The 24,722-nt window shown below is 37.8% G+C and overlaps 1 protein-coding gene across 1 annotated transcript; it reads right to left on the bottom strand.

Annotated features, from left to right (window-relative positions):
- Positions 1-6,849: 6,849 nt before the first annotated feature.
- spred3 (sprouty related EVH1 domain containing 3) lies at positions 6,850-22,758 on the bottom strand. The gene is made up of 7 exons (XM_032545665.1): positions 22,223-22,758; positions 16,618-16,783; positions 12,661-12,829; positions 12,519-12,580; positions 11,157-11,213; positions 9,936-10,124; positions 6,850-7,830 (listed from the first exon to the last, which is right to left on the bottom strand). The coding sequence occupies exons 1-7, from the start codon at positions 22,231-22,233 to the stop codon at positions 6,850-6,852; spliced, it is 1,635 nt and encodes a 544-aa protein (XP_032401556.1). The 5' UTR covers positions 22,234-22,758.
- Positions 22,759-24,722: the final 1,964 nt, after the last annotated feature.

The following is a 24,722-nucleotide window of genomic DNA, read 5'->3' as shown; positions in this document are numbered from 1 at the left end:
ATATCTCCATCGATCTGCAAAGATGCAAAAGAAAACTTCTGCTGAGAGAAGAATAAATATGCTATTATTGTACTGGATTGGACATAAATATTGGCACTTCAGGGACATTTTTAACTTTGGGTGTTTTTGTCAAGTAATAATGAATGTAAGAAAAGAAAACTCAGATTTAAAATATAGAGTGAGGGTTTAATAATGATACAAACCCACGATATGTAACACCTCAAAGCAGCACATTGGCACAAAGTCAGAAGTAAGACAGCACAGAAGATAAAAACCTGTCTCAAAAAATAAAGAATCAGAATAAATATCTCAATAAATAAACAGGTCATATCTCAATAATTACTTTGAAACTAATAAATACATACATGTGAAAATATGCTCATTGGCAGAAATCAATGACCCCCCAAAATCAAGGAAAAGTACTTAATACAGAGTTACTTTGAAATCAAAAGTTATTGATTACTCAAATCAAAAGGCACATTTATTAAGATGTAAGGATGGGACCTGCATTGTGATTGCATGACTGTCAGAGTTGAACTCTTCTGAACCAGAAGGAGCAAACTGGGTGCAATGGCTTTACTGGTTCGGTTAAATCTGCACCGTCAGGGGGCTCGACGGTGTGGTTTGTGGTGCACAGGGTCGCAGATTAGTGGGGACGGTTGTTTGTGCGTCACTGAGACCCGGATGTTTGGGGAAGGTGTCGGTCCGTCAATACGAACGGTTCGTTTACGATTCGGTAACCGACTGAAACCGGATGTTTGTTTGGAGATGATGTCGGTGCCTCAAACTAACTGTTCGCTTACGATCGGGTGACCGACTGAGACCCGGATGTTTGTTTGAGGTTACGGTGTCAAACGGTTCGTTTACGATTCGGTAACCGACTGAAACCGGATGTTTGTTTGGGGACAGAGTATCAAACTAACGGTTCGTTTACAATCGGAAGAATCGTCTGAGACCCGGATGTTTCATCGGAGAAGTCGTTGGTACGAACGGTTCGTTTATGACCGGGGGACCGACTGAGACCGGATGCTTGTTTGGAGATGATGTCGGTCGCCAAACTAACGGTTCGTTTACAATCGGGCACTGAGACCCGCATGTTGGTTTCTGCGTTCGTTGTGAGCGTGTCCTGAGTGAACCCCGCTGTTTTTAAGTCACTTTGGGGAAGAAAAAGAAAAAAAAAAGCTCTAAATCTAAGCTTCTCGCGTCTCATTCTGCCAAAAATTATCTTAATGTTTTTTTTCTTTTCTTTTATGGGAATCCTGGATTTCAGAAATCCACAGACCCTTGCAGGCTGTTGGGACTTTTATTCTTTGGTGCTCATTAGTTTTTATGTATCGAGGACAAAAAAACACCACTATCCAATACATAAAAATATAGTTTAAAATAAAATTAAAATCAGGTATTAAATGAATACATATGCATAATTATTCAAATGTGTCAATAGTTTAAGTAATCTGAATTCAAGTTTTAATATTTTTTATAAATATAATCATTTAAAACTAAGAAAAATATATTTATAGTTAAAACAAAAAAGTACATCTAAGATTTATTTGTGATAATTTAATAAATAAAATTTACAAATTGCATCTGATAATTAAAATCGAATTCATTAATTGCATCAACAGTTGAAATGTTGATTAAATTTTGATTCATTTTTAAAGTTCTTGTGATAACTTTAATAGAACTGTTATAAATACATTACAGAATAATGTAGTTAAATGTGTCAGATGTATTTACACAATTAAGTGTGCAAATCATAAGAACTTTAGTCTGAGATGAAGATTACACTTATATCTGTGGTAATTGAATAAACTAAATGCAATTAAATAAAACTACTTTATTAGATGCAAATAATTTAATACACAACTAACTAAATGTAAAAATAAGTGACTGAAATCTGATTATTATGTACAGTACAGACCAAAAGTTTGGACACACCTTTCTAATTCAATGGGTTTTCTTTATTTTCATGACTATTTATAAGGCAAGAAATCCCACTTATTAACCTGACAGGGCAGGTTGACCTATGAAGTGAAAACCATTTCAGGCGACGACCTCTTGAAGCTCATCAAGAAAATGCAGAGTGTGTGCAAAGTAGTAATCACAGCAAAAGGTTGCTACTTTGAAGAAACTAGAATATAAGGGGTATTTTCAGTTGCTTTACACTTTTTTGTTTGGTGCATATTTCCACATGTGTTATTCATAGTTTTGATGCCTTCAGTGTGAATCTACAATGTCAATAGTCATGAAAATAAAGGAAACTCATTGAATTAAAAGGTGTGTCCAAACTTTTGGTCTGTACTGTATGTTGAATCATAATAATTTCAGTATTTATCAAATTATTTCATATTTCCTGTGCTACATTTCAGCACTAACGTTTCATCAATAGATTCCAAAAGCTGATTGGTCAATTTGCACAGCAACTTAACTGCAGACCAATCAGATTGCATTTTGCTGTGTCGGCCCCGCCCACTGACTTTGACCGTAAGGATGACAGATAAAAGAAATTCCCATTGTGCTGCAACACAAGACTATGAAATACAAAACATAAACGATAAGTAATTATATGTTTTTCAGTTTTATTTACTTTATCATCTATATAAATATTTATTTCTCAACTTTTGCTATTGAATTGTGGCACTTTTGGCCCTCGACATATCGGATAATCTTCATTATTTACTATCCAACTGTTTCCATAACTTGAGTTCTTACTTTTTTATGCTGAAGTTCTTCAGATTCTCTGGGAAATCGTTTGACTTTAGACATTTTAATTGAAACTGGGACTGAGACAAACCGCATGAATTTAAATGAAGAAAACGCCTCAGATAAACAAAATACAGAGAATCCAATGTACTTTTAAAAATATTTTGGGATAAATTTGTCTTTGTGTGCAGCTATCAGATATTTGGTCATTTTTAAGCCAAATAACATTGGAACATTGCTGCAGAATAGAAAAATTGGTGGATGTTTAGTCAGTTGTTTTACTTTTTAGCCCCACAGAGGAGGAAAAAAAATCAGCAACATGACAAAACTCTTAATTTATTTCAGCACCTAGTCTGATTCACTAGGAGTGGGATGACAGTTTTTATGATTAATATCAAAACTTAACGGTGAAATAGCGGCATAGAGATGTTTACTGCTTAAAAAACAGAGCCGGCCCAAAATATAAACAAACTAAGCCGCTCCTTAGGACCACGAAAACAATCTGGGGGCCCACAAAAATACTTCAGTTCACATCCTGAACATTTATCTAGAAATCCCATTTTTCAGTTTGATAACAATTTAGGAATTGATAAATTATTTAACCGCTAAAATTTACTTTTACCACTTGGTGAGTTTACTAGTTGTAAATGTAAACAAAATTCTCGAATGGTTTTATCACAGTACTGATTAATTAGAACATAGTCAAAGTTAATTCATTTCAATATTTAAACTCTGATATTGATTAATCTCTGACGGAGTGATACATTTCAAGCTGCGTGTTTGGAGCTTACTGCTAATGAAAACCAACAGTTCTGGATGATAGAAAGTTAAAAATTATTACACAAAGACTAATCAAAAATGGATTCGTCTTTGTGTGCAAACTGCTGGGTCAAAACATATTTTTGGAAAGTTGGGTAAGTTTCCCTCTCCTAAATGCGACTTGTAGTTCCGAAAATACCCTATTTGCGATTAATTAATAGTTTAACATGATTACTTTTTCACATAAGCCAAAGTTAACAATTTTTTTCCCTTTATAAATAAAATATTTTTGGAAATGTTTCCAAATCTGTATTGAAATCAGGTTTCTTGTCATAGGCGAACTAGACCCTCCTAATCACCAAGGGGCCCCAAAACTACCTGTTCAGCCTCATCTCCAGGAAAATTAAAATGTAAAATCTTTTGCATAAAAATATATATATGTAGAATATAAAAGAATAAACTGCAAAGATTAACTTTGGCTGGTGTTTTTTCCATGATTAGTTCACATTATAATCATGAAAGTTTAATGACTGCAGACCTGTTTATTCAAATTCTGTATTTTATAAACACTCAAAATCAGTTTTTTTATTGACTTATAGATTACTTTTTTCTTTTGTATTATATTTTTTTTAATTAGTTTAACTCATGATGTGTAATTTTAACTGCAAACTGCTTTGCTTATAAAATGAATTGCAGAATTTTAGTGGAGCATCTCTGATGAACTAAACTAAACCCCAAAGCTGGAAACAGCCCTGATTGAAACAATCAGCAATGGCTGGTGGGCCCCATAAAAGTTCACTTTAAGTCCCCAGAAAACTTTGGACCGGCTCTGTTGAAACAAAATTCAACACACTAAGAACTATTATGAACCAGAATATGATTTATAAGTCTTTGTAGTTGTCATTGCAGCGTCCCTCAACAATAATTGTCTGTTTGCATTTTACTCTTCAACTAGAAGCTCGTGGTCTCGGATGTCTGATGAAGACTGCACACGTTTGTGCTTTCACGTTCTGAATCCCCCGTTTGTTTTTATCTCCAACCCAGGTTTGAGTAACATCTGAGGTAAAATTAGAGGTAAAGGGTGACGTCTGTTCAACATGAAACGAATAACTTCCCCAAGAGCTCTGTGAAAATGTGGTGGGTGTGTGCGTGTGTGTTTGGGGATTCCGTCGATGTGTTTTACATTTAATAAAATATACCAATTAAAATTATAACAATCATATATATAAACATCTTTTGTTGTTGTTTTTTTTTTAAAGATTTTCTTTCTAAATAAAAAACCCAAAACAAACGGACATTTGAAACAGTGTACACACCATTGTTGCCTCTGCAAACCCTCCTTCTTTGCTTCTTCGCTAACGTCATTGACAAGCTGACGGCTAAATCAGCCACACTGCAAAAACACAAAATCTTACCAAGTATTTTTTTAGTTTCTAGTGCAAACATCTTAGTACGCTTGAAATAAGACAAAACTTTATCACAAGTAGCTTTTTAGCAAGATATACGAGCGTGTTTTAAGTCCATAATTCCTTAATACTGATTTTAAAAAAGTTCCACAGGCAGATTATTTAACTTATAACAGGAAAAATGTCCTTATTATAAGTGTAAAAATCTGCCAGTTGAACTAGTACATTTTCATCAATGTTAAGGATTTATTCTCTTAAAACAACTCCTATACATTGTAGAGCCGAAATGAATAATCGGATTAATCGTAATGAATTAATCATTAACTAATTTAGTAATTGATTAATTGTTAGCTTGAGTATACACTCTAAAACATGCCGTTTGCTGAAAGAACAACACACTCAGAGCAGTAATTAAGCCAAACCTGTAAACAAAATATATACATTTTGCATTGAAGATGAAAAAATCTTCTGTCTGTAAATATGTTCTACTCAAAACGCCTCAAGTTTTAGTTTCAACTGATTCAAATGCTGTAAAATTTCTTATTAGTAGTTTTTGCTATCCAATTAGTAATCCGTTAATAAAACAGTAACAATAATAAACAAATCAGCCCTGCAATCATTTGAATATTGGCATTTTTATGTATTTATAATATTGTATAAAATAAGTATAAGTGGTTAAAGGAAAAATCTGCAGAATGTGCCAACTGTTAAATAATTATTTGATTAATTGATAGAATAAATGTTTCCTAAACTGATCATTAGTTGCAGCTCTAGAGTAACTGCATGTTTAGTTAGCGGAGAGTGTTAACGCTATAAATATGTGGCTGCTGGCGGCTAATGATGCTGGAAAATATAAAAGATTAGCAGCTTAAAAAAAAGTGTTTTAAAGGCCAATTTTACTGTTTTTTAAAGATTTGAACTCCTGGATTATTCTTTCATTTTTTAAAAGTAATTTGACACTCATGAAATCTGGAATGCCTTTACTAAGAGCACATAAAATATATTTTTAAGAATGTTTTGACATCGATGTCTAAATAAACACAATAAGCCTCTTTGGCTTGGTCAATGTTTTTTTAACCCGATTAATTGATAGAATAATCGATTACTAAAATAATTGTTAGCTGCAGCCTTAATATCATGCTGAAATGTTACTTGTAAGTGAGTTTTGTCTTATTTTAAAGTTGAACTTTTATGCCTTAGGATATTAACTTGATAAAACATGTTCATTATATTTTTTCCACAAAATCATTCTTAGATAATGTGATTTTAGTCTGGTCAGTTCTTCTGTTCAGAATGAGTTGTTTTATGGACTCTGACACTTTAAATCCAAATAAGCTGCTGCTGGCCACGCCCACAAAATCAACCTTTACTATCGCACATGAAAATGGCTGCAATTATATGACCATACAAACATCTTTGAAAAGCAGAAGTAGGGCCTCCTACACAACCAACAGGAATGTGGCAAATGGTTTCTGAGTAGCACGTCAGCAACAAAACATTTCTCTTTTCCAGCAACCATTCAACAGCTCACCAATCGTGCTCGAGTTGCGTTGCTAGGTGATGGGCTGGGGTTGCTAGGTAACACCCGTCAAATGGCAGTTTTTGAAAGGGTTAATTTTCCAGACACCAAAAAATGGTTGGGTGTTTTTTTAAGTGCCTGGGTTGTTTTTTGAAGTAGTATAAGTAGAAAAACCAAGCAAGTGTACTGAGATATTTGCAGTAGAAACCAGACAAAAAAAAAAACACACTTGGTGAGATTTGGTGTTTTTGCAGTGCGCTCCCCCAGTGAATCCACTACGAAGGCTCCAGATGACTCCCAGAGAGCCCAGTCAGAGTGCAGAGCACCTGGACCGTCGAGGAAGGCTCCCGGCTGAAAAGAGAAAGAGCTGAAATCAGTGGAAAGCTGCGGGGCTTTGGAGGACTGCCGTCGGGTGCTCGGTTCACCCGGTCCAGGGAAGCCCTCCCGCCCCTCAGCCTGGCCTCATCGGACCGCTTTGTGCTTCCCCCCGCAGCAGCCGCACCTCTCCCCGCATCGCAGGCAGGCGCGCAGAGGCAGGTAGCAGCACATGCAGGGCACGAAGAGCGACAGGGCCAGCAGGGCCAACCAGCGGGTGCAGCAGAGCGGGTGTGGGTGGCCCCCCATTGAGTCATCGCACGAACAGGGCTCCCAGAACTCCCCCTCCGAGTCCGACATGCAGTGGTACAGCAGGCTCTCCGCGCACCACACGCAGGTCCACTGGCGGAGGCAGTGCAGCGCCGGGTCGGGGGCGTCCCTGCAGCGGCCCCGCCCGTTCTCCGAGGCGCTGAACACAGAGCGGCAGTAGACGCAGCGAGACGAGCACGACGACGACGCCTGGGGGCACGGGCTGTCGTCGTCGGGGGAGATGGCGCCCGGGTCGCTGCCGCCGGCCCCGCCTCTCTTACGAGTCCGGGAGGCGTGGATGCAGCAGGGGGACGGCGAGCCTTTGGCGGGCTCCTGCGGCGAGCCGGCACCTGAGGACACTCCGGACACGGCGTTGGGCATGGACATGCAGGTGGGGGACGACGAGGACAGGCGCTGGGAGGCTTTGCTGTCCAGGCTCACGGTGACCTCGCAGCCGGCCGGCCCCACGCCCGCCAGCTCCTTCTCAAAGCGAACCACGCACAGCTCCGACTTGTCCTGCTGGCTCCCGCCGCCGCCGACCACCACGCCGCCCGTCAGGCCCCCAACCATAGTCCTGGTCGCACCGGCGCGTCTGTAATCCTCGTAACCCCGAGAACCCCACAGGTCCTTACAAGGGTCCACGCTGCGCAGATCTCCTTCCTCCAGCAGCGAAATGGTGGGCGACAGCGGAGAGAGTGGGGACGAGGCCGGCGGCCCCACAGGAGGAGTGGGTGGAGCTGGAGGCGGTGGTGGAGGCGCCGGGGGGTTCAACACGGTGGTCATTTGAGAGAGCTGGTGCTGTCCCGGCCTGGTGTGGATCTGTGGAGTCAAGTTTATTTGTTCAAAGTGCTTTGCACCAGCGGCTAATCAAGAAACAAACAATAAATATTACATTTTGCCAAATTATCAAGCAAAGACGCATCAGACACATTGATCACTTTCTGCTACAAGTGTGTGCAAAGATTGACGATAATCCGCTAACACAATTTCACAATTACAGCCTGTCCATTCACTAAAAATTGTAATTTAAATCACACATTCATAAGTTTATTCATGCAATAAGTCATTAAAAACTCGTAGCATCGCCATCATCCTCTTCTTTCTTCCACTTCTTTCTTCTTCTGTAGCGTTTTATTTTTAGCTTACAATCTCTGTGTATTAGCACCATAAACTGAACTGAGGTCCAACCACAAATTTAACTAATTCTATATCTTCAACACCCTTATTTAACAAAAATAAATACATATGTAAATATATCTCTCAGCTAGCCTTGTGTGTTTTAGATATTTTATAAGTGCTGTAAGTATGCAGTGTGATTGAGGCTTCCCTAATATCTACCACTTCCTGTTGTCTTCTTCGTCTTTTCCACCATCCAGTTGCTGATCATGTGACTCGTGATGCAAAATAATTGTGTTACATTGCAGTTTTGTAAAATACACAAATTTAAATACAGCCAAAAAAACATCTCATCCTAACTTTTTGTCAAAAAATTTGAGGTTTTTCGAAAATAAATTTTCAAAATTCTAATTTGTGGAATTAAGTGTTCAATGAAAACACAGCTAATCTTCCACTTCCTGCTAATCAAATCAACTCTAGACTGGTGGGTTTTTAGCTTTGATTTAAAGCAACTCAGTGTTTCGACTGTTTTGCAGTTTTCTGGACGTTTGTTCCAGATTTGTGGTGCATAGAAGATGAATGCTGCTTCTCCTCATTTGGTTCTGGGGATGCAGAGCAAAACCAGAAGACCTGAGAGGTCTGGAATGTTGATGCAACACGAGCAGATCTTTAAGCCGTTCAGTGATTTATAAACTAACATCCCTATTTTAAAGTCTATTGTCTGAGCTACAGGGAGACGGTGTAGTGCAGAGGGTGTAGGGTTACACAGTGAGTCAGGAACACGATGTACTGCAGCTCTGGATGTAGAAGGTTTCCATCTGAGGAAACTCAAAACTGCGTGAGATGTCCCTCTGAGGCATCGGTTTCTGATCCCGGTCCGTAGGACACAATGTCCTGATGGAGTTTGGTGCAAAAGTCTTGAGTCATTCCTCATGTTTTGATGCTCTGCTTCCAGGAAGAGAGGCTTTCCTTTAGGCCTAGTCCACACATAATCTAGGAAAATTAATAAACTTTTATGGGTTTTGGCCTTTCATCCACAAAAAAATGATTATTGATAAAAACTCTAGCCAAAATGGAGACTATTTATGTTTATGTATGTACATATAAATATATTGAGATCATGTGACAAATAATGACCCAAAATATCCATATAAATTTTTTGACATGATTCCCAATCAGCATCAAATTATGTTTTATTAACTTTATATTCTAATATCCTGTTTAAAAGCTCGAAATACACATCTGTCTACACAAATGAAAGTCCTGAAGTGGCACCATGTTTATTTCCTAACAGGAAGTTGTTGTCGTTTTGAAGCAATTAGATTTTAATTTTGCACAACACTGCCCCCTATTGGCATGTTTACAGCAGCACTCAGAGGTGAATTTCTGTTCGATATTATCATTATTATTATTATATTTTTTTTCATGAAGACCGAGCTGCTTTGGTAATTTTTCCACAAATATTGGATGAGTAAAAGAACTTCACCGTACTTTATTTGTTGCTTGTTTCTATACTTTTTCTCCAAAGTATCTCCAGTTGTTAGCTGTTAGACAGTCGACCATGAAATTGAAATTACGAAAAATAAATTTGCTTAATGGAAACGCCAATTTAAAAATAAAAAAAAAAGACGTTTTTTGATCAAAGGTTGAGGTAGCTTTTCAGCTGTGTCGGCATTAGTGTTTCACAAAACTGCAAGAGAAACATTTTTTTCGACATAAGCGGAATATCCACAGAGTTTTGCGCACATTTGCAGCAGAAGAAAGAGCCAAGATGAGGTTGTGAAGAAGACAGTTTGTCTTCGATCTACCTGGGCAGGTGTGTGACTGGTGACGGCATGGCTGGATCCAAAGCTGAACTCTTCGGGACGCACGAAGCAGGTGGAGGAGGACTCGCTTGTTACTATGGTGATCGGCTTGGGAAGCATCTCCTTTCTGCTGTTTGACGACGACTCGCTTCCTGTATGGGACTGGCAGAGTTTGGGCGTCACGCGCATGCGCTAAAAACCACACAGTTTTTGGCGCACGCGCCAAGTACATACTACGTAGTATTTACTCACCAAAACGTAGTAAGTACCGTAAATATGGAGACTCATGGTCAAATCTTACTCAACTACAAGCAGAGGCGCTGCCAGGAATCTTGGGCCCCATGACAAAAAATTAGCAGCTGCTGTTACAATTTTTTGAGTCTATCTGACCCATCAAAAGCGTCACAATTTTAAAGGCTTGCAACGGCCTTGCTTTCTTTGGTCCAATACTAGCACAATATTTACTGCTCATGAATTTTACATGCAACAGTCCGCATACAGTATGCAAGTAGGTTGCTTAAATGTTTTCTATTAGTTTTAGCTTACTGAAATGTCTCTCCAACAATCATAGGCAACATGCAAAATATACACGAAGCAATCCACACTTCTCAAAAAATGCTGTGTAGTTGCATTTTATTCAAGCTGCAGTACATAGCTTTAATAAAAAATATGTTTTCTCCATAGTTGATAAAGCTGGCACCATGTTGTGCCAGTTTGTTATGAGACAGATAATCTGTGAAAACAATCAATCTCCTCCACCTCCTCCCTCATCTACTATTGCTAGGTAAAGTAATGCAACGTTCTGACCAAAACAACCAATCAGAACCAGTAGGAGCGTCTTAGCGCTGTTAATCAACCTCATGTACTCACTGCTAAATGTGCTAGCAAGTGGAAAAACAACTTATAGTTACAGGAAAAATGTTTGTTGGCTGTCATTGGTAGCTATGCTAGCTAGACTGAGCATTCACAACAAGCTGCGCTAGCTGCAGCATAGCACAGAGCAAGGGGAGGGAGGATGAGCAGCACCACATGAGATTGTGATTGATAGCAGTAAAACTCTCCTGTCTCTGATTGGTTGTTTCTAGATAGCACTGGAAGAAGACAAAGGAAATATATTTTTCACAGATTATCTCTCATACCATACTGTCCCAACATAATGATAGTTTTAACAAATATGTACAATTTTTAAAAAAATAAAAGTTACATACTGCAGCTTTAATTTCACTCAGGAGAGTTCGGGTCAGGAGAGATGTGGGTTAGAGCTGCTGCTGACTGACTCACCTGTTAAGTGGTAAAGGGTACAAGGACACGTTAAGTATATAAATATCTTGGTAATTTCTTTCCTTAATTCATTAAATGTTAGTGAAATGGAGGGAAACAGTCTGTAGCTAAGCTAACTATGCTAAATGGTTGATAATCTCACAGTCTACCCACCTCTCGGAGAAAAACTGGGTTACTTATTGACACTTTTACCTTTTTCTCTCTCTGTCTCTCTATTTTTTTTAAATCTAACTTTATTTTTCTTGGCAGCATAGTAAGAGCCGCAGTTGTTCTTGTTTTCTACTGTCTGCTGCTGAACACCGTAAAGCGCGCCAAGCAGGATCGAACCATTTCGTGCAGATCTGGGGGGGTTCAGGGCAAATGTGTGCTTTTTGGTCTGGGAGGGGTAACGTTTAATTTTTACTGCTAAAAACTATTTTATAATACACAATATAATTAATTTTGTAATTGACAGGGCCCCCTTTTTTTTTTTTTTTTTTTACATTTCTTTGAACAAAATAAAAAATGTGTTGGAATTGTCATAACTTTCCCCCCCTATATGGCTCCCCTGACTAGAAGTACTAAAGTATTTACTTTTAAATAAATAAAATAATAATAAAAAAAATATATTTAGGCAAGCAAAGTACATATTATATTTTCTAATATCAGTACATCGCCGTGTTATTTTCTGAGTGTTTTACAGAATCTTGTAACTTCCTGAAATCACATGGTGATGTATTGACATATTGATGCATTCTGCTACAAAACGTCTACACCACATAAAAATGTAATTTAAAAAACAAGAAGAGTTGTTTTCATTTTTTCTTTGCTATTCAAAATGCCCCCCCCCCCCCCCCCCCCCCCCAACCGAAACTGAGTATTAGGGCCATGCTAAGAAAAAAATGTAATAATGGGAATAAAGTCAAAATATTATGAGACTAAAGTAATAAAAATACGAGAATAAAGTCAAAATAATATGAGAATAAAGTCAAAATATTATGAGACTAAAGTCAATGTATTATGAGAATAAAGAAATAATGCTTCAGGAATTAAAGTCACTTCATTTTTAGAATAAAGTCACCGTATTCTTGTTATTTTATATATTTTTTTCATTTTCTCAGCGTGGCTCTGATTTGCTGTTCAAAGTCATAAGTACTTTGAACTTATGACTTTACTTTATAAAGTAAAGTATAAACTTACACTTATACTTTACTTTACTCCAATAAAGTAGATATGCTCAAAACATTTACCTAAATACAGCAGTCAAGTAAATATACTGTCTTACTGTCGGATACTGCAAAACAATCAGTGAACCAACAAACTCACAACTTGACCATCGTCTTCAGTGTCCACCTCTTCTGGCGTGGACGACGATGGCGAGTCAGAGCCTGGATGAAAAGAAGAAGCTCGAAGGATTGTTCAAAGTTAAAACAATGAAATTTAAACGCTGGTGTCTGTGCAGGTGTACCTCTGTCGAGTTTGTCTAAGACGGTCTGCAGCCCTTTTTCAAAGGAGATGGCGTCGGCAGGACTCTGGAAAGTAAGGCCGAACTTCCGGTCCTCGACTCTCCAGTGATGGAAGATGGGATTCACCTTGTTGTACACCAGCCCCCTCTGGACCGCACACTCCAGCACTGGCTGCAGACGCAAACAGCAAGGGTCAGAGGTCAGACTGAGCTCGGCGTGCATAAGTGGGTTCTGCATGTGACTCATAAATGGTTTTTAACAAATTAGAAGCAGAAGCTAAGGCGTAAATCCCATCTCATTATTGGGGGGGAACCATAAACAGGAAAATTTCTTAAGAGCAATTTTTGGGGGGTCAGCGAAGTTTCAGTGAAATGTGACGTAAGATATGATTTTAAAAGTTTTTAAACCCCATTCAAGCTGCAGGACCAAAACTGACTAGTACTGCATATCAACAAACTATTGAGAAATGAAACTAAAAGTCAAATGTTGCTTCTATGCAAATTTTGTTCAGTCTGACTGATCTAATCTCTGCTACACCTTTACAAAGATTTAAGGTTCAGCTTTAATGAGTAACTTCTTTTAATAAAATTCCTCATAAACATCGATTTATTGAAATGGCTCCCAATACAAGTTATGGGATATTTAAATTATAACTTAAGTTGCTTTATTTTTAAGCCTTTTTTAATTTTGCCACATCCTGGATGACTGAAAACCAACAGGTAGATAGAAATGAATATCTGGAGGGTATTATAACTTAAACATAACACTTAAAGCACTGGGTTTTATATAGAAAAATATTCAGATTTTATTTCGTGGTTTTAACGGCTCTACGTGGAAGAAAGTGAGAAATAAAGCCATAACTTTCTGTTTCTTCCATCTGTTCTCGGCTCCCACACGCAGAGCTGTCGGCCACTCCTCAGCCTCTCCCTCCCGTTTCCAACTCTTCTAATTAACTAAAAGTTAAAGAGCTAAATATGAATGAGATGTTTGCTACCTTTGACAAAAAAGTTTAAGTCTATGAAAGCAGCGTAGCAGTTTTGCTAATGAGGCAGTTTATCACGATTCAGCCAATGAAATAACGAACTGCTGTCTGGTTTTATTGTTAAATTGTTAACAAATGTTTCTTATTGAGCAGTGAAAGTAAATATAAAGTATTACATGTCTTTTGCTTTAAGTATTTACTTACTGGAGGGCTTGATGTTTGCCACAGCTAACAGCTAGCCTCTCACTTCAGAGGCTCTAACGGAGCCTGTGACGTTCAGTGGCTCCTCCTACACTTTGGACTGAACCATTGTTCTAATAATGGTAGGGGGGCCTAAAAATGTATTCTTATTTTCTGAGATAAATGGCAGATTTATTTCGTTCTTTGTTTCTTTTGCCTTTTCATATTGATATGATTTAAATGATTTTCAATGATTTTTTTTTGGAGGGGACAGTTTTAGACTTTTCCAAGATTTGGGGGGGTCCGGACCCCTCCAACCCCCCCGGGATTTACGCCTATGATCAGAAGGTGTGAATGTAGTTAGATTTAGTTTATTTATATAAACATTTTCACATTCACAATTCAAATACCATGATATACTGTATATATATATATATATATATATATATATATATATATATATATATATATATATATATATATATATATATATATATATATATGTTTACAAAGGATGTAGGCAGAAGTATAAACTTGTTTAATCCTACCACCTTTCTTTTGCCACATGATTCTTTATTTAAATAAAAAATATGTATGTAAAAATAATCAGTTAAAAAATTAAATTATTTCACAACAGAGAGGTCCAAGTGGTTCCTTTCAGTCAAACGTACATTCACCAAAAACAAACCGTTTTATGGGAATGGAGTCGATTTCATTCCGTTCCTACCATCAACATTGATTCCTCCACCAAATAACTATTTAAAGGGGAAGTGTTATAATGTTTCCAGACATAATGCCATTTCATAGCACAATCAAGTAACTATGTTAACTTAAGTTAAAAAGTGCTACATATATCAAATATGGCTTAAAATATTGACTACCTGATTTAACGTCTTGAAGTTGGGCCTCTGTCTCTTTAAAAACTCCTTCTCTTTCTGAAACTCCGCCTCCTGGAAGTCATCACAACATGGCTCCTCTATTAACCTTTTAGCTTTTACTACTCAGTGTTTCTCTGAGAAGTAGCTCCTATAATGAGATCAGCAGATTTAGGTAAAGCTAAAAAAAAAAAAAAAAAAAAACTGTTGGTTTTACATGATACTGCCCTGATACTTTACCTAAGAATTTTGTTCAGAATGGATGGATACTAAGTGGGCTTGAATTCACAACAGGTTTGTTGTTTGGCACCCATTTGGTTGCCTGAATCCAAGTCCTTCCTCTGGAAACTCTATGGAGGTCTTAGCTACAAATTGATTCCAATTTAGCTCCCATATGGGTCCCAACTTTCTCCCGTAGTTGTCCTAAATCCTGTACGAGTAATTACCTTATGCTAAAGGTGAAGCATGTGGCTTTGGTTATTACAGCTGGAAACTAGAGATCAGGCTGAAATGTAGGTGCAGTGATGGACTCTGAACGTTCAGAGCCACATAAAGACAGTTACAAAGTCGACCTTCTATCACCTCAAGAACATTTCCAGGATTAGAGGACTAATGTGTTAGCAAGAGAAACTCATCCATGAGTGTGTCTTTAGTAGCATCAATTCCTTCAACAGTATCTTTATAGATCTGCATAAGCTGCAGCTGATTCTGAACGCTGCTGCTGGTGTTCTGACTAAAACCAGGAAGTTAGAGCACATCATCCAGTTCTCAAGCCCCAAACTGGTTTCCTATAGCTCAGAGAATAGAGTTTAAAACACTGCTGCTAGTTTATAAATCACTGTAACAATACATTAAAGATCTGCTGCTGTTGTCATAGCAACCTTCCAGACCTCTCAGGTTTTCGGGTTCTGGGTCTGGTCTGCATTCCCAGAACCAGAACCAAACAAGGAGAAGCAGCATTCAGATTCCACACACCACAAATCTGGAACAAACTTAAAGAAAACTGCAAAACAGTTGAAACACTGAGTTCCTTTAAGTCAAGGTTTCATTTTATTAATATAAATGCGATTATATGGTCTTCCATTGACCATATAATCGCATAAATTACATGTTTTTTATATTAAATTACTGATTGTTTGATCAGTCATTTACCAAGTACTTTTTTACTCTACTTTTTACTTCTACTTCAGTAAAAATATGTTGAAGTAGTGCTACTTTTGGCTACTCTACCTGCCTCTGAATGTCGCTACAGTCTTTAGGTCAGGGGTGTCCAAATTTTTTGTCATGTTAATCAAAATTATTGACTCAAATGAGTCGTTGGTCAAAAAAACCCCAACATAAAATCAGGCAAATAAAGTAGCAAGATTTTGTTATGTTTAATTTATTGCAGATCCAAAACTTTTATGACTGTGTATTAGGGCCATTGTAAATAATAATAATAATAATAATAATAATAAAATAAAATTTCACCAAAAGCTACAGAAATTATGTAATTTCAAAATTCTTCCAGATTTTTTTTTTTTTTTGACATTTTCTGAGTTTCAAAAGTAAAAAAAAAAAGAAGTAAACATTTAAAATTCAGAAATTTTCTTTCATAACGCTTCCTATTTTTACTTAAATGTAATAAAAAAAAAACTAATAAAGCTGATTTGGGTGCAACAAATTTGGCTTTGAGGCAAAAGTCTCTGGATAAACGTGGTTTTTACCTTTTGACAAGACAAATCATTTGTAAGAAAATTACGTTGCTGATCATTTTAAAACTCTCCGCCTGCATCTGTTGGCCAAAGATGTTTCATTTTTGAATTGCAGTTGGGGACCACACAAAATCACTCTAAGGGCTGCAAATGGCCCACGGGCCACACCTTGGACACCCCTGCTTTAGGTGGTGTTGACGTGCCTCCATAACACACGCACACACTCACTGCTCGGTCGCGCAGGCGCTCTCCTCGGATGATGTACTCCCTGCGCCCCCTGCCGTCGAGGCTCCGCCCCTTGCATATGACCACGTGACTGAGCCCGCCTCCTCCAAGGGGCACCCAACCGCCACTGGAGTCATCACGTGTCATCACCACCGCACGAACACGCACACTGGCGGGAAACAGACCACAAAGCGCTGATTATACCGTAATAAACACTTAAAAACAGTTTTAGAAATGTTGAAATTACATACAGTATATATTTTATTAGGTTAGATACTTGTTTTGATGCTAAAGCTAACTTTAGCGCTACTTTAATTTTTTTTTTTACATAAATTCCCAACTGTAGTTACTACTTTGCGTTGTTATTTTGTAATAGCCAAAATATTAATGCTACCAATAAGAACAAAGGCATATTTGGGCTATTTTTGATAGAAAACAAAAAGATAACAAGGAGGAGTAAATTTCTACCAAAAAGCCCCTCAAAAACCTCCTAGCTACGTTTTGAGATTTAGCTCAGAAAAATACGAACATTTCTGAGTTTCAAAAATTTCAAATTTACAAGAATAATACAGAATTTTTTAACTTAATTTCAGAAAAATTTTAGAAAAAAATAAAAGAAAATTCTGAGCTGCAAAAAAATTGTAGCTCAGTAAAAAAAAAAAAAAATCTGAAATTTTAAGATTAAACTCAGAAATTTTCAAGAAAATAGTGGAAATTTCAGGGCTGAAAAGTTTTGACACTAAATTTGTGTCAAATTTTTTTCCTTGCAATTTGTTTTACTTTTGGAGTTCAGGAATTTCTAGAAAATTCTGGAGATTAATCTCAAAATATCAGAGTTATTTATTTTTTTGGCTGAAATTTACTCTCTCATACACCACTGAAGATAAGCAATGTTTACCGATATTATGCATATTTTATTCATTTAAACATCGGGTAAATGAGATGAAACTGACTCTCTGCTTCAGGTAAACATCCCATAATCCTTTGCTCCATCATTATAACTGTCACCAAACAAATACCACAGAAACACAAATGTAAATAAATGTTGGTTGTTAATATTAGCCCAGTTTTATTAATCGGACTGATATTGATGTGTTAATAAATAACTAATATCATCAAAAATTAATGCTAATATATTGTGTGTCCTTTTGAAATTAAACAGCAAACCATCCAACACCTTAAATTAAGCTAATATATTTATGTATGACTCGATATTCAAGATTAGTGTTTCTCAAAGTGAGGGGCGCGGCCACAAGGGGGCGATATGTGTGCCCCAAAAGGTTAAATCATAAATTTTAAATGTATTTAAATGTATCAAATATATATAATTTATTAAAATGTTGTTTAACATGTTCATCTTTTTGATGCTAGCATAGCAGATGGAAATGAAAAAGGAAAAGTTTCTGACAGGAAAGAGATGGAGGAAACCGTCCAACATCCTCGCTGCTCAGGTCAGTTCTGCAAAAAACCCTAAAAACTCCTGGTCAGAAAAATCAGAAGGTAAAAGGCGGCACAATCAAAATGAGAAAAATGTCCAAAAAATTATGTTTCTTCACATGTTTTGTATTTCTTGTCTGATGCTGTTTGGGGAAACGTTTGGGAGCTGCTGTTTAAGATCATCAAAATTACTTTAAAAGAACAACAAGTTCTGGTCGAGCTGAAAAACATTCACTGACAGGAAGAGGCAACCAAACAGAAACAATGACCAAATTTGGGCATTAAGAAAAAACCAACTCTGCAGGAAATCTTAATCTCAACTCTAGAAACTAAGATGGAGACCAGCATGCATCTAAGCCGTATGTAGTTAGTTTCACTTTTCATGTGTTTAATTTAAGATAGAAACCATAAACAAGATCATCAACACCAACAGGAAGCTGGACAGGAAGGACAGGAAGTGCTAAAACTCTTATTTTCCGTGTCGCATCCTGCTCCTCTGGAAGTCATCAGCTATTTTTTATAATCCAGAGATTTCATTTCTTTAACAGCTAAACATTTCCTTTATTGAATATTTTCATTTTCAGATCAACACACAGTTTGTTACTCTGTCATATTTATCTCTTCTTTTTCATACTTCTATTTTCGATCTGTAAATATGTAGGTCTACGGTGCTCAGGCTTTAAAGGTGAAAAAAATGAAATGAATGAGATATAATAGATGGTTTTTCCAGATCTAATGTGACATTTATCCAATAAAATTCTACTGAAAAACAAACAAATCTGTTACAAAATGTGAAAAAGCTGGAATAATCTGTTTAAGTGTAAAGCTTTAAGCTCATATTGTTTTATCAACCTTTTTGAATAAATCTTGCTCCAAAAAGATTGGAGCAAATTTTAGAAATGTCCAAATTGGTTGTTTCTCCAATTTCATGATGTAGAGATAAAACAGGAACTGGGTGTGGAGGAATCCAAGATACCGACAGAAACATTTAAATAGTTGGTTATAACCTACATTTTACAGCAACCACAAAACATCCAGACTAAAATCTCCCAGAAGGTTCTGATGAAACCAAACTCAAACTTTGAACCACAATTGCAAAATAAAACATCACCATTCAGATTTAAACGCGTCAGAAAACCAGAGGCGTCTCCTGAAGAATCGGACATTTTGTGTAATTTAGTGAGACTGACTGTAGATTTGGGAGGCTGACAGAATCCCACCAACAGTAAAAACTGTGTTTATAACAACATATTATTTTATAGATGCAGACTTTTGTAATCAGATTCTTTTTTTTTTTTTACATCTTTCCCTCACGACTTCCAGCTGTTTCATGAAAAACAGAATTAAATGCATATATTTCTCCCTTTAAAAGCAACTGAAACATTTTCTTAATTTATTATGTTTACAAAGGAAGTGGTCACAGCTGCAGTTTAAAGCTGAGTCACTGCAAAAACACAAAATCTTACCAAGTAATTTTAGTTTAGTTTCTAGTGCAAATATCTTTGTTACTTGAAATAAGAGGAAACTAACTCATTAGTAACTTTTAAGCAAGAAACAGGAGATTATTTTAACTGAATAGATCTTTAATATTGATGACAAAGTTCTGGTTCTCTGCAGATTATTTCATTTGGGAAAAATTCATTTTTATAAGTGAAATAATCTGCCAGAACTTTTTCAATATTAAGGAGTTATTTACTTAAAATAAGCTCCTATATTTTGCTGAAAAGTTATTAAAAGTTAGTTTTGTCTAATTTCAAGTAACTGAAATATTTGCACTAGAAATACTTGATAAGATTTTGTGATTTTGCAGTGATCTATAAATGCTGTTTATTACTTTGTTCATAAACTGTCAGTTTCTTTGTTTCGCCAGTTTTGAGTTTGAAGTGATGTGCTTTGCTCCACTCAGAAATGGGTAGTTTAAGCTTAAAAACGTCGTTCAGGAAACAAAAACAGTATTTATAAACGAAGCTGCTTATTAACAGAAGATCAAATATTGACAGGAAGAGATGTTTTAATAATGTGAATCCATAGAAAACAAGCTGGTTTTGTCCGAGTTTTTACAGAAATTGACCCAAAATCAACTCAAGATTTCTACAGGAATGGTCCAACTTTAGAGAAATCAAGTAAAACATACGTATATACAGCTCTGGAGAACATTAAGAGACCACTTAAGATTATCAGTTTGTCTGATTTTACTCTTTATAGGTTTATGTTTGAGCAAAATGAACATTCTTCTTTTATTCCATGAACTACTGACAACATCTCTCTGAAATTCAAAACAGAAATTTTGTATGTTTTTGCAGAAAATGACGAAAAAGAAGCAGTGCTTTCAGACCTCAAATAAAGCAAAGGAAGAAAACAAGTTCATATTAATTTAGAAACAACAATATTAATGTTTTAACTCAGGAAGAGTCAGAAATCAGTATTTGGTGGAAAAACCAGGAAGTTTTCAGTGGGGTTCAGTGCTGTGGGCTCTTAGTTGTTTTTAATATATATAAATATATTTATTTATATACATATATACCAAAATAATTTGGTATATACTAAATTATTTCCAAAGCATGTCATTCTTTCTGGGTGCTTAACAATTTGCTTTTTTATTTTCCCAAATCAAACTAACAAATTTCACATTTTGTCTTGCAATGTACATTTTTTTTCAAATTGCTGTTGAACATTCACATTTTACAGTGCACATAAATCCTGAAACAGTTGAATAATACCAACAAAAAACGCGTCCATGGGGATTTCTGTATGAATGGAGACGCAACATGGCAACATTCACACAAAGAGCTGCTGGATTTCTGTCTGTGTTGCTTTAAAGGGCCTCCGAGTTCATTTTCTCCTCATTCTGACGCGTTATTTTTACCCCAAACCAAAGAAACAATAATCTGTAAAAAAAAACGGGCTGTGAAATGTGGAAGCAAATGGACAGAGAGTCCGCCGAGGAGGACGGGACTGGGAGGAGGGAGGAAGAATGAGTGTCTCCCACATAGAGACGTATCAATGAACGCACCCAGTCGACATCAGAGGCCCAGGCATTCTTGCAAAGCGACAAAAATAAATAAATAAAAGAGCAGCACACTCGCCATTCGGATGAATAATTCAGAGCCGCATTTTCCCCCAACATATGAATGAAATCCACGCAGAAATTTGTCATTTTTTCCCTCCATACTCTCGCATCTCGCTTGTTTTTATTTTATTGTCGTTTTTTAATTGTTGCAGCTGCTCTGTCTCCATTCCGCCCCTGCTGCTCGGACTCATTAACACACCCCGATATTATGTTATATGTTTTTTATGAATGGGACTGGGCTTCGTGTTCGCACTGCGCCTTCAGACATGCAGCAGAAATAAAGGCCGCCATCGCAAGAATAACAACAATAAAAGCAACAAGCGTCGGGCCTAAAGGTGGAAACGAGAGAAGGATCCGGAGGAGAAATGAAAAGAGAGGAACGAGTGGGTGAGAGGATGGAGAGAGGAAACCAGAGAGATGGGGGGAGGGGGCCGATTAGAAAAGGGAAGAATGAGAGGAGGGGTGAGAATAAGGGAGAGCGAGGGAGGGAGAGAGAGAGAGAGGGAAAAAAATCACATTTCATTCATAAAGTTTGGCTTTAAAAATCATAATGAAACCCCGAGACACGTTGATAAAAATCACAGCGCCTCCATCCCTCCTTCATCCCACTTTCATGACGCGATGCTGGCCCTTAAACTCCGCTTTTTTCCTCCTCCTTTCTCCCCTTCATGCATTTTACACACTGGCTGATTTCGGGATTGTTTTTAAAGCAAGGCGCAGCAGAATCAGAACCGTTGCATGGCTTCGGGTTTGGCTTTTAAAACGCGCTCTTTCTCACTCTGTGTGTGTGTGTGTGTTGAGTGTGTGTGTGTGTGTGTGTGTTGAGTGTGTGTGTGTTGAGTGTGTGTGTCTCTTTTTTCTGGCGTGTAATGAACGAGCGGCGGCTCCCGCATGAATGTGGCCGCACATTTATCCCACAGTGGCGTGGATGTCTCGGGTGTGGGGTGTATGCTGTTGATCCAGGACTACGTAATGGTGTTTTGTATTCTCGGCTGCTCGCTGAGCTGCACAGCGCCGACCGCTAACAGCCCAGGATGCTGCTGCTGCTGCTGCTTGTTCCTGTGGAAATGAGGGATGTAAGGAATAAAAATAAGGACTTACTCGCCCTCCATGGCTCGGTGTTGCCCGCCGCTTGCAGCAGCCCACCCCAGGCTCTCCTCTCTCCCTCTTCTTTTTATTCCTCCTTTCAGGAAACACTCAGACTCGCTTCACATTCTCTCTCCATCTGCTCTCATTTTCCTAATCTTCCTCTCTCTCGCTCTCTCTCTCTCTTACTCTCTCCACCTTGATGTCGTTTCGGTGTATCAGGATAGGCTTGAGGTTGCAGCAGCCATTTTCCGCTGGCAGCATCCTCCCTCCCTCCCTACCTCCTTCCCTCCCTCCCTCCCTCCCTCCCTGCCTCCTCTTCCTCCCTCTCTTCCTCTCCCTCTACCTGCCCTGTGCCAGCACATCCGCACTAATCATTGACAGCATCTCCTCTCTTGGTGGGCCGCTCACTTCCCCACAGCTCACTGTAAATGATCGGAAATGTGAGCCGAGCTGGTTTTATATCTGCTGGTGTCATAAAGCATGAATGACCTCTGGTTGATCCTCCGGAAAAAAAAAACAAAACGACAGAAGCCTCAGATTTTATTTTAATTTAAATAAAAATATCTATAAATATTTCCGTTTTATTTTAATTAATTTATTTATTTTTTTTAAATTGCATGTAGGAGGAAAATAACTTCCTGTAGTCATTAATGGAGTGAAGGTTTCAGAACCGCGGACAGCGACAGGCGGCGCTCCTTACTGCGCATGCGCAGTAGGAACTTCATTCTACACAGTTAAATTCATTCCTTTTGGACTTTTTCAATGTTTGTGAAATGGTTTCATGTAACAAACCAAAAGATAGCAATTTATAATTGTGAGACGGATAATTAATAAAGCATCTGAAAAGTGTGGCATGCGTTTATATTCATGAAACATGAATGACCTCTGGTTGATACTCCGAAAGAACGACAGAAACAATATATTTTATTTTACAATTTAAAAAATATCTATAAATATTTTTGTTTTATTTTTTTAAATTGTTTAAAATGGTGATTATTTTGCCTGTAGGAGGAAAATAACTCTTTCTATATCAATTAATGGAGTGAAGATGGACTGACCCACATCCACCCATCCACGTTAAGGGGACAGTGGTGGAGCGTGTGGACGCCTTTAAGTTCCTGGGAGTCCACGTCTCCGAGGACCTGACTTGGACGACCAGCTGCTCCAAACTCATTAAGAAGGCGCATCAGCGCCTCTTCTTCATGAGGACCCTGAGGAAGAACCACCTGTCCTCAGAGATCCTCACCAACGGTATTACAGCTTGGTACGGGAACTGCTCTGTCTCCGACCGGCAGGCGCTGCAGAGGGTGGTGAAACCTCCCAGTATATCGCCGGGGCACCGCTCCCTGCCATCAAGGACATCTACAGGAAGCGGTGTTTGAAAAGGGCCGGGAAAATCACAAAGGACTCCACTCACCCAGCACACACACTCTTTTCCCTCCTGCCCTCTGGGAGGCGTTACAGAAGCCTACGGACCAGAACCACCAGGCACCGGAACAGCTTCTTTCCCACAGCTGTCACGCTTTTGAACGCCTCCTGACATAAAACATAAACTATAAGGACTGTACTCCCCTATCCTCTCATACAACAATAACACATGGACTATCCTCACACACACACACATCACGGACTGTTTTCTTCACACACACATACAACCTGTAAATTTTATCTGCCATTATTTATCTATAATCCATTCCCTAACATTCTTGTATATTCTGTATAATCTGTGCATATAGCTCCCATATTTATATTTATACACAATATCTACAGTATATCTCTTGCTATAACCCCTTATAGTCCATACATACATAGTCTTGTACATCTGTAAATAAATATTTATATCTCGTAGAGCACTTCTGGATAGATGCAAACTACATCTCGTTGCTTGTACTTGTGACAGTGCAATGACAATAAAGTTGAATTCTATTCTATTCAAGTATTTTTTTTAAAATATCTATAAATATATTTGCTTTATTTAATAATAGTTTTAAAATTATGATTAATTTTCCTGTAGCAGGAAAATAATTCATATTATTCGAGACCTAGCTTCTCCCCCACAACCTCCCCGCTCAGCTCCTTCAGACTAGCCAGCAGCAATTAGCAAACCCCTGGTGGAACTGAGCTCGTTATAGGAGCTACTTCTCAGTGAAACGCAGGTAAAAACATTAGTGGGTTAACATAGGAGCCATGTTATGATGACTTCCTGAAGGCGGAGTTTCAGAATGAGCAGGAGTTTTTAAAGAGACAGAGACCCAATTCCAAGGTATTGAATTAGGAAGTAACATTTCTGTTAAGTCATATCTGATATATGTAGCATTTTTAAAACAACTTAAGTTAACATAGTAACTTGATTGTGCTATAAAATGGCGCTATGTGTCTGGAAAACATATAATGCCGCCCCTTTAGGTGGTTATTTGGTGGAAGAATCAATGTTGATGGTAGAAATAGAGTGAAACTGACTCCACCACTGTGAAGACGGTTTGTTTGTTTTTGGTGGATTTATGTTTGTTTT

The sequence above is a fragment of the Xiphophorus hellerii genome, chromosome 18 (assembly GCF_003331165.1).
Source record: "Xiphophorus hellerii strain 12219 chromosome 18, Xiphophorus_hellerii-4.1, whole genome shotgun sequence".
Classification (NCBI taxonomy): Eukaryota; Metazoa; Chordata; class Actinopteri; order Cyprinodontiformes; family Poeciliidae; genus Xiphophorus; species Xiphophorus hellerii.
Note: the sequence above shows the minus strand (reverse complement) of the source record. Positions and strands in the feature narration are given on the sequence as shown.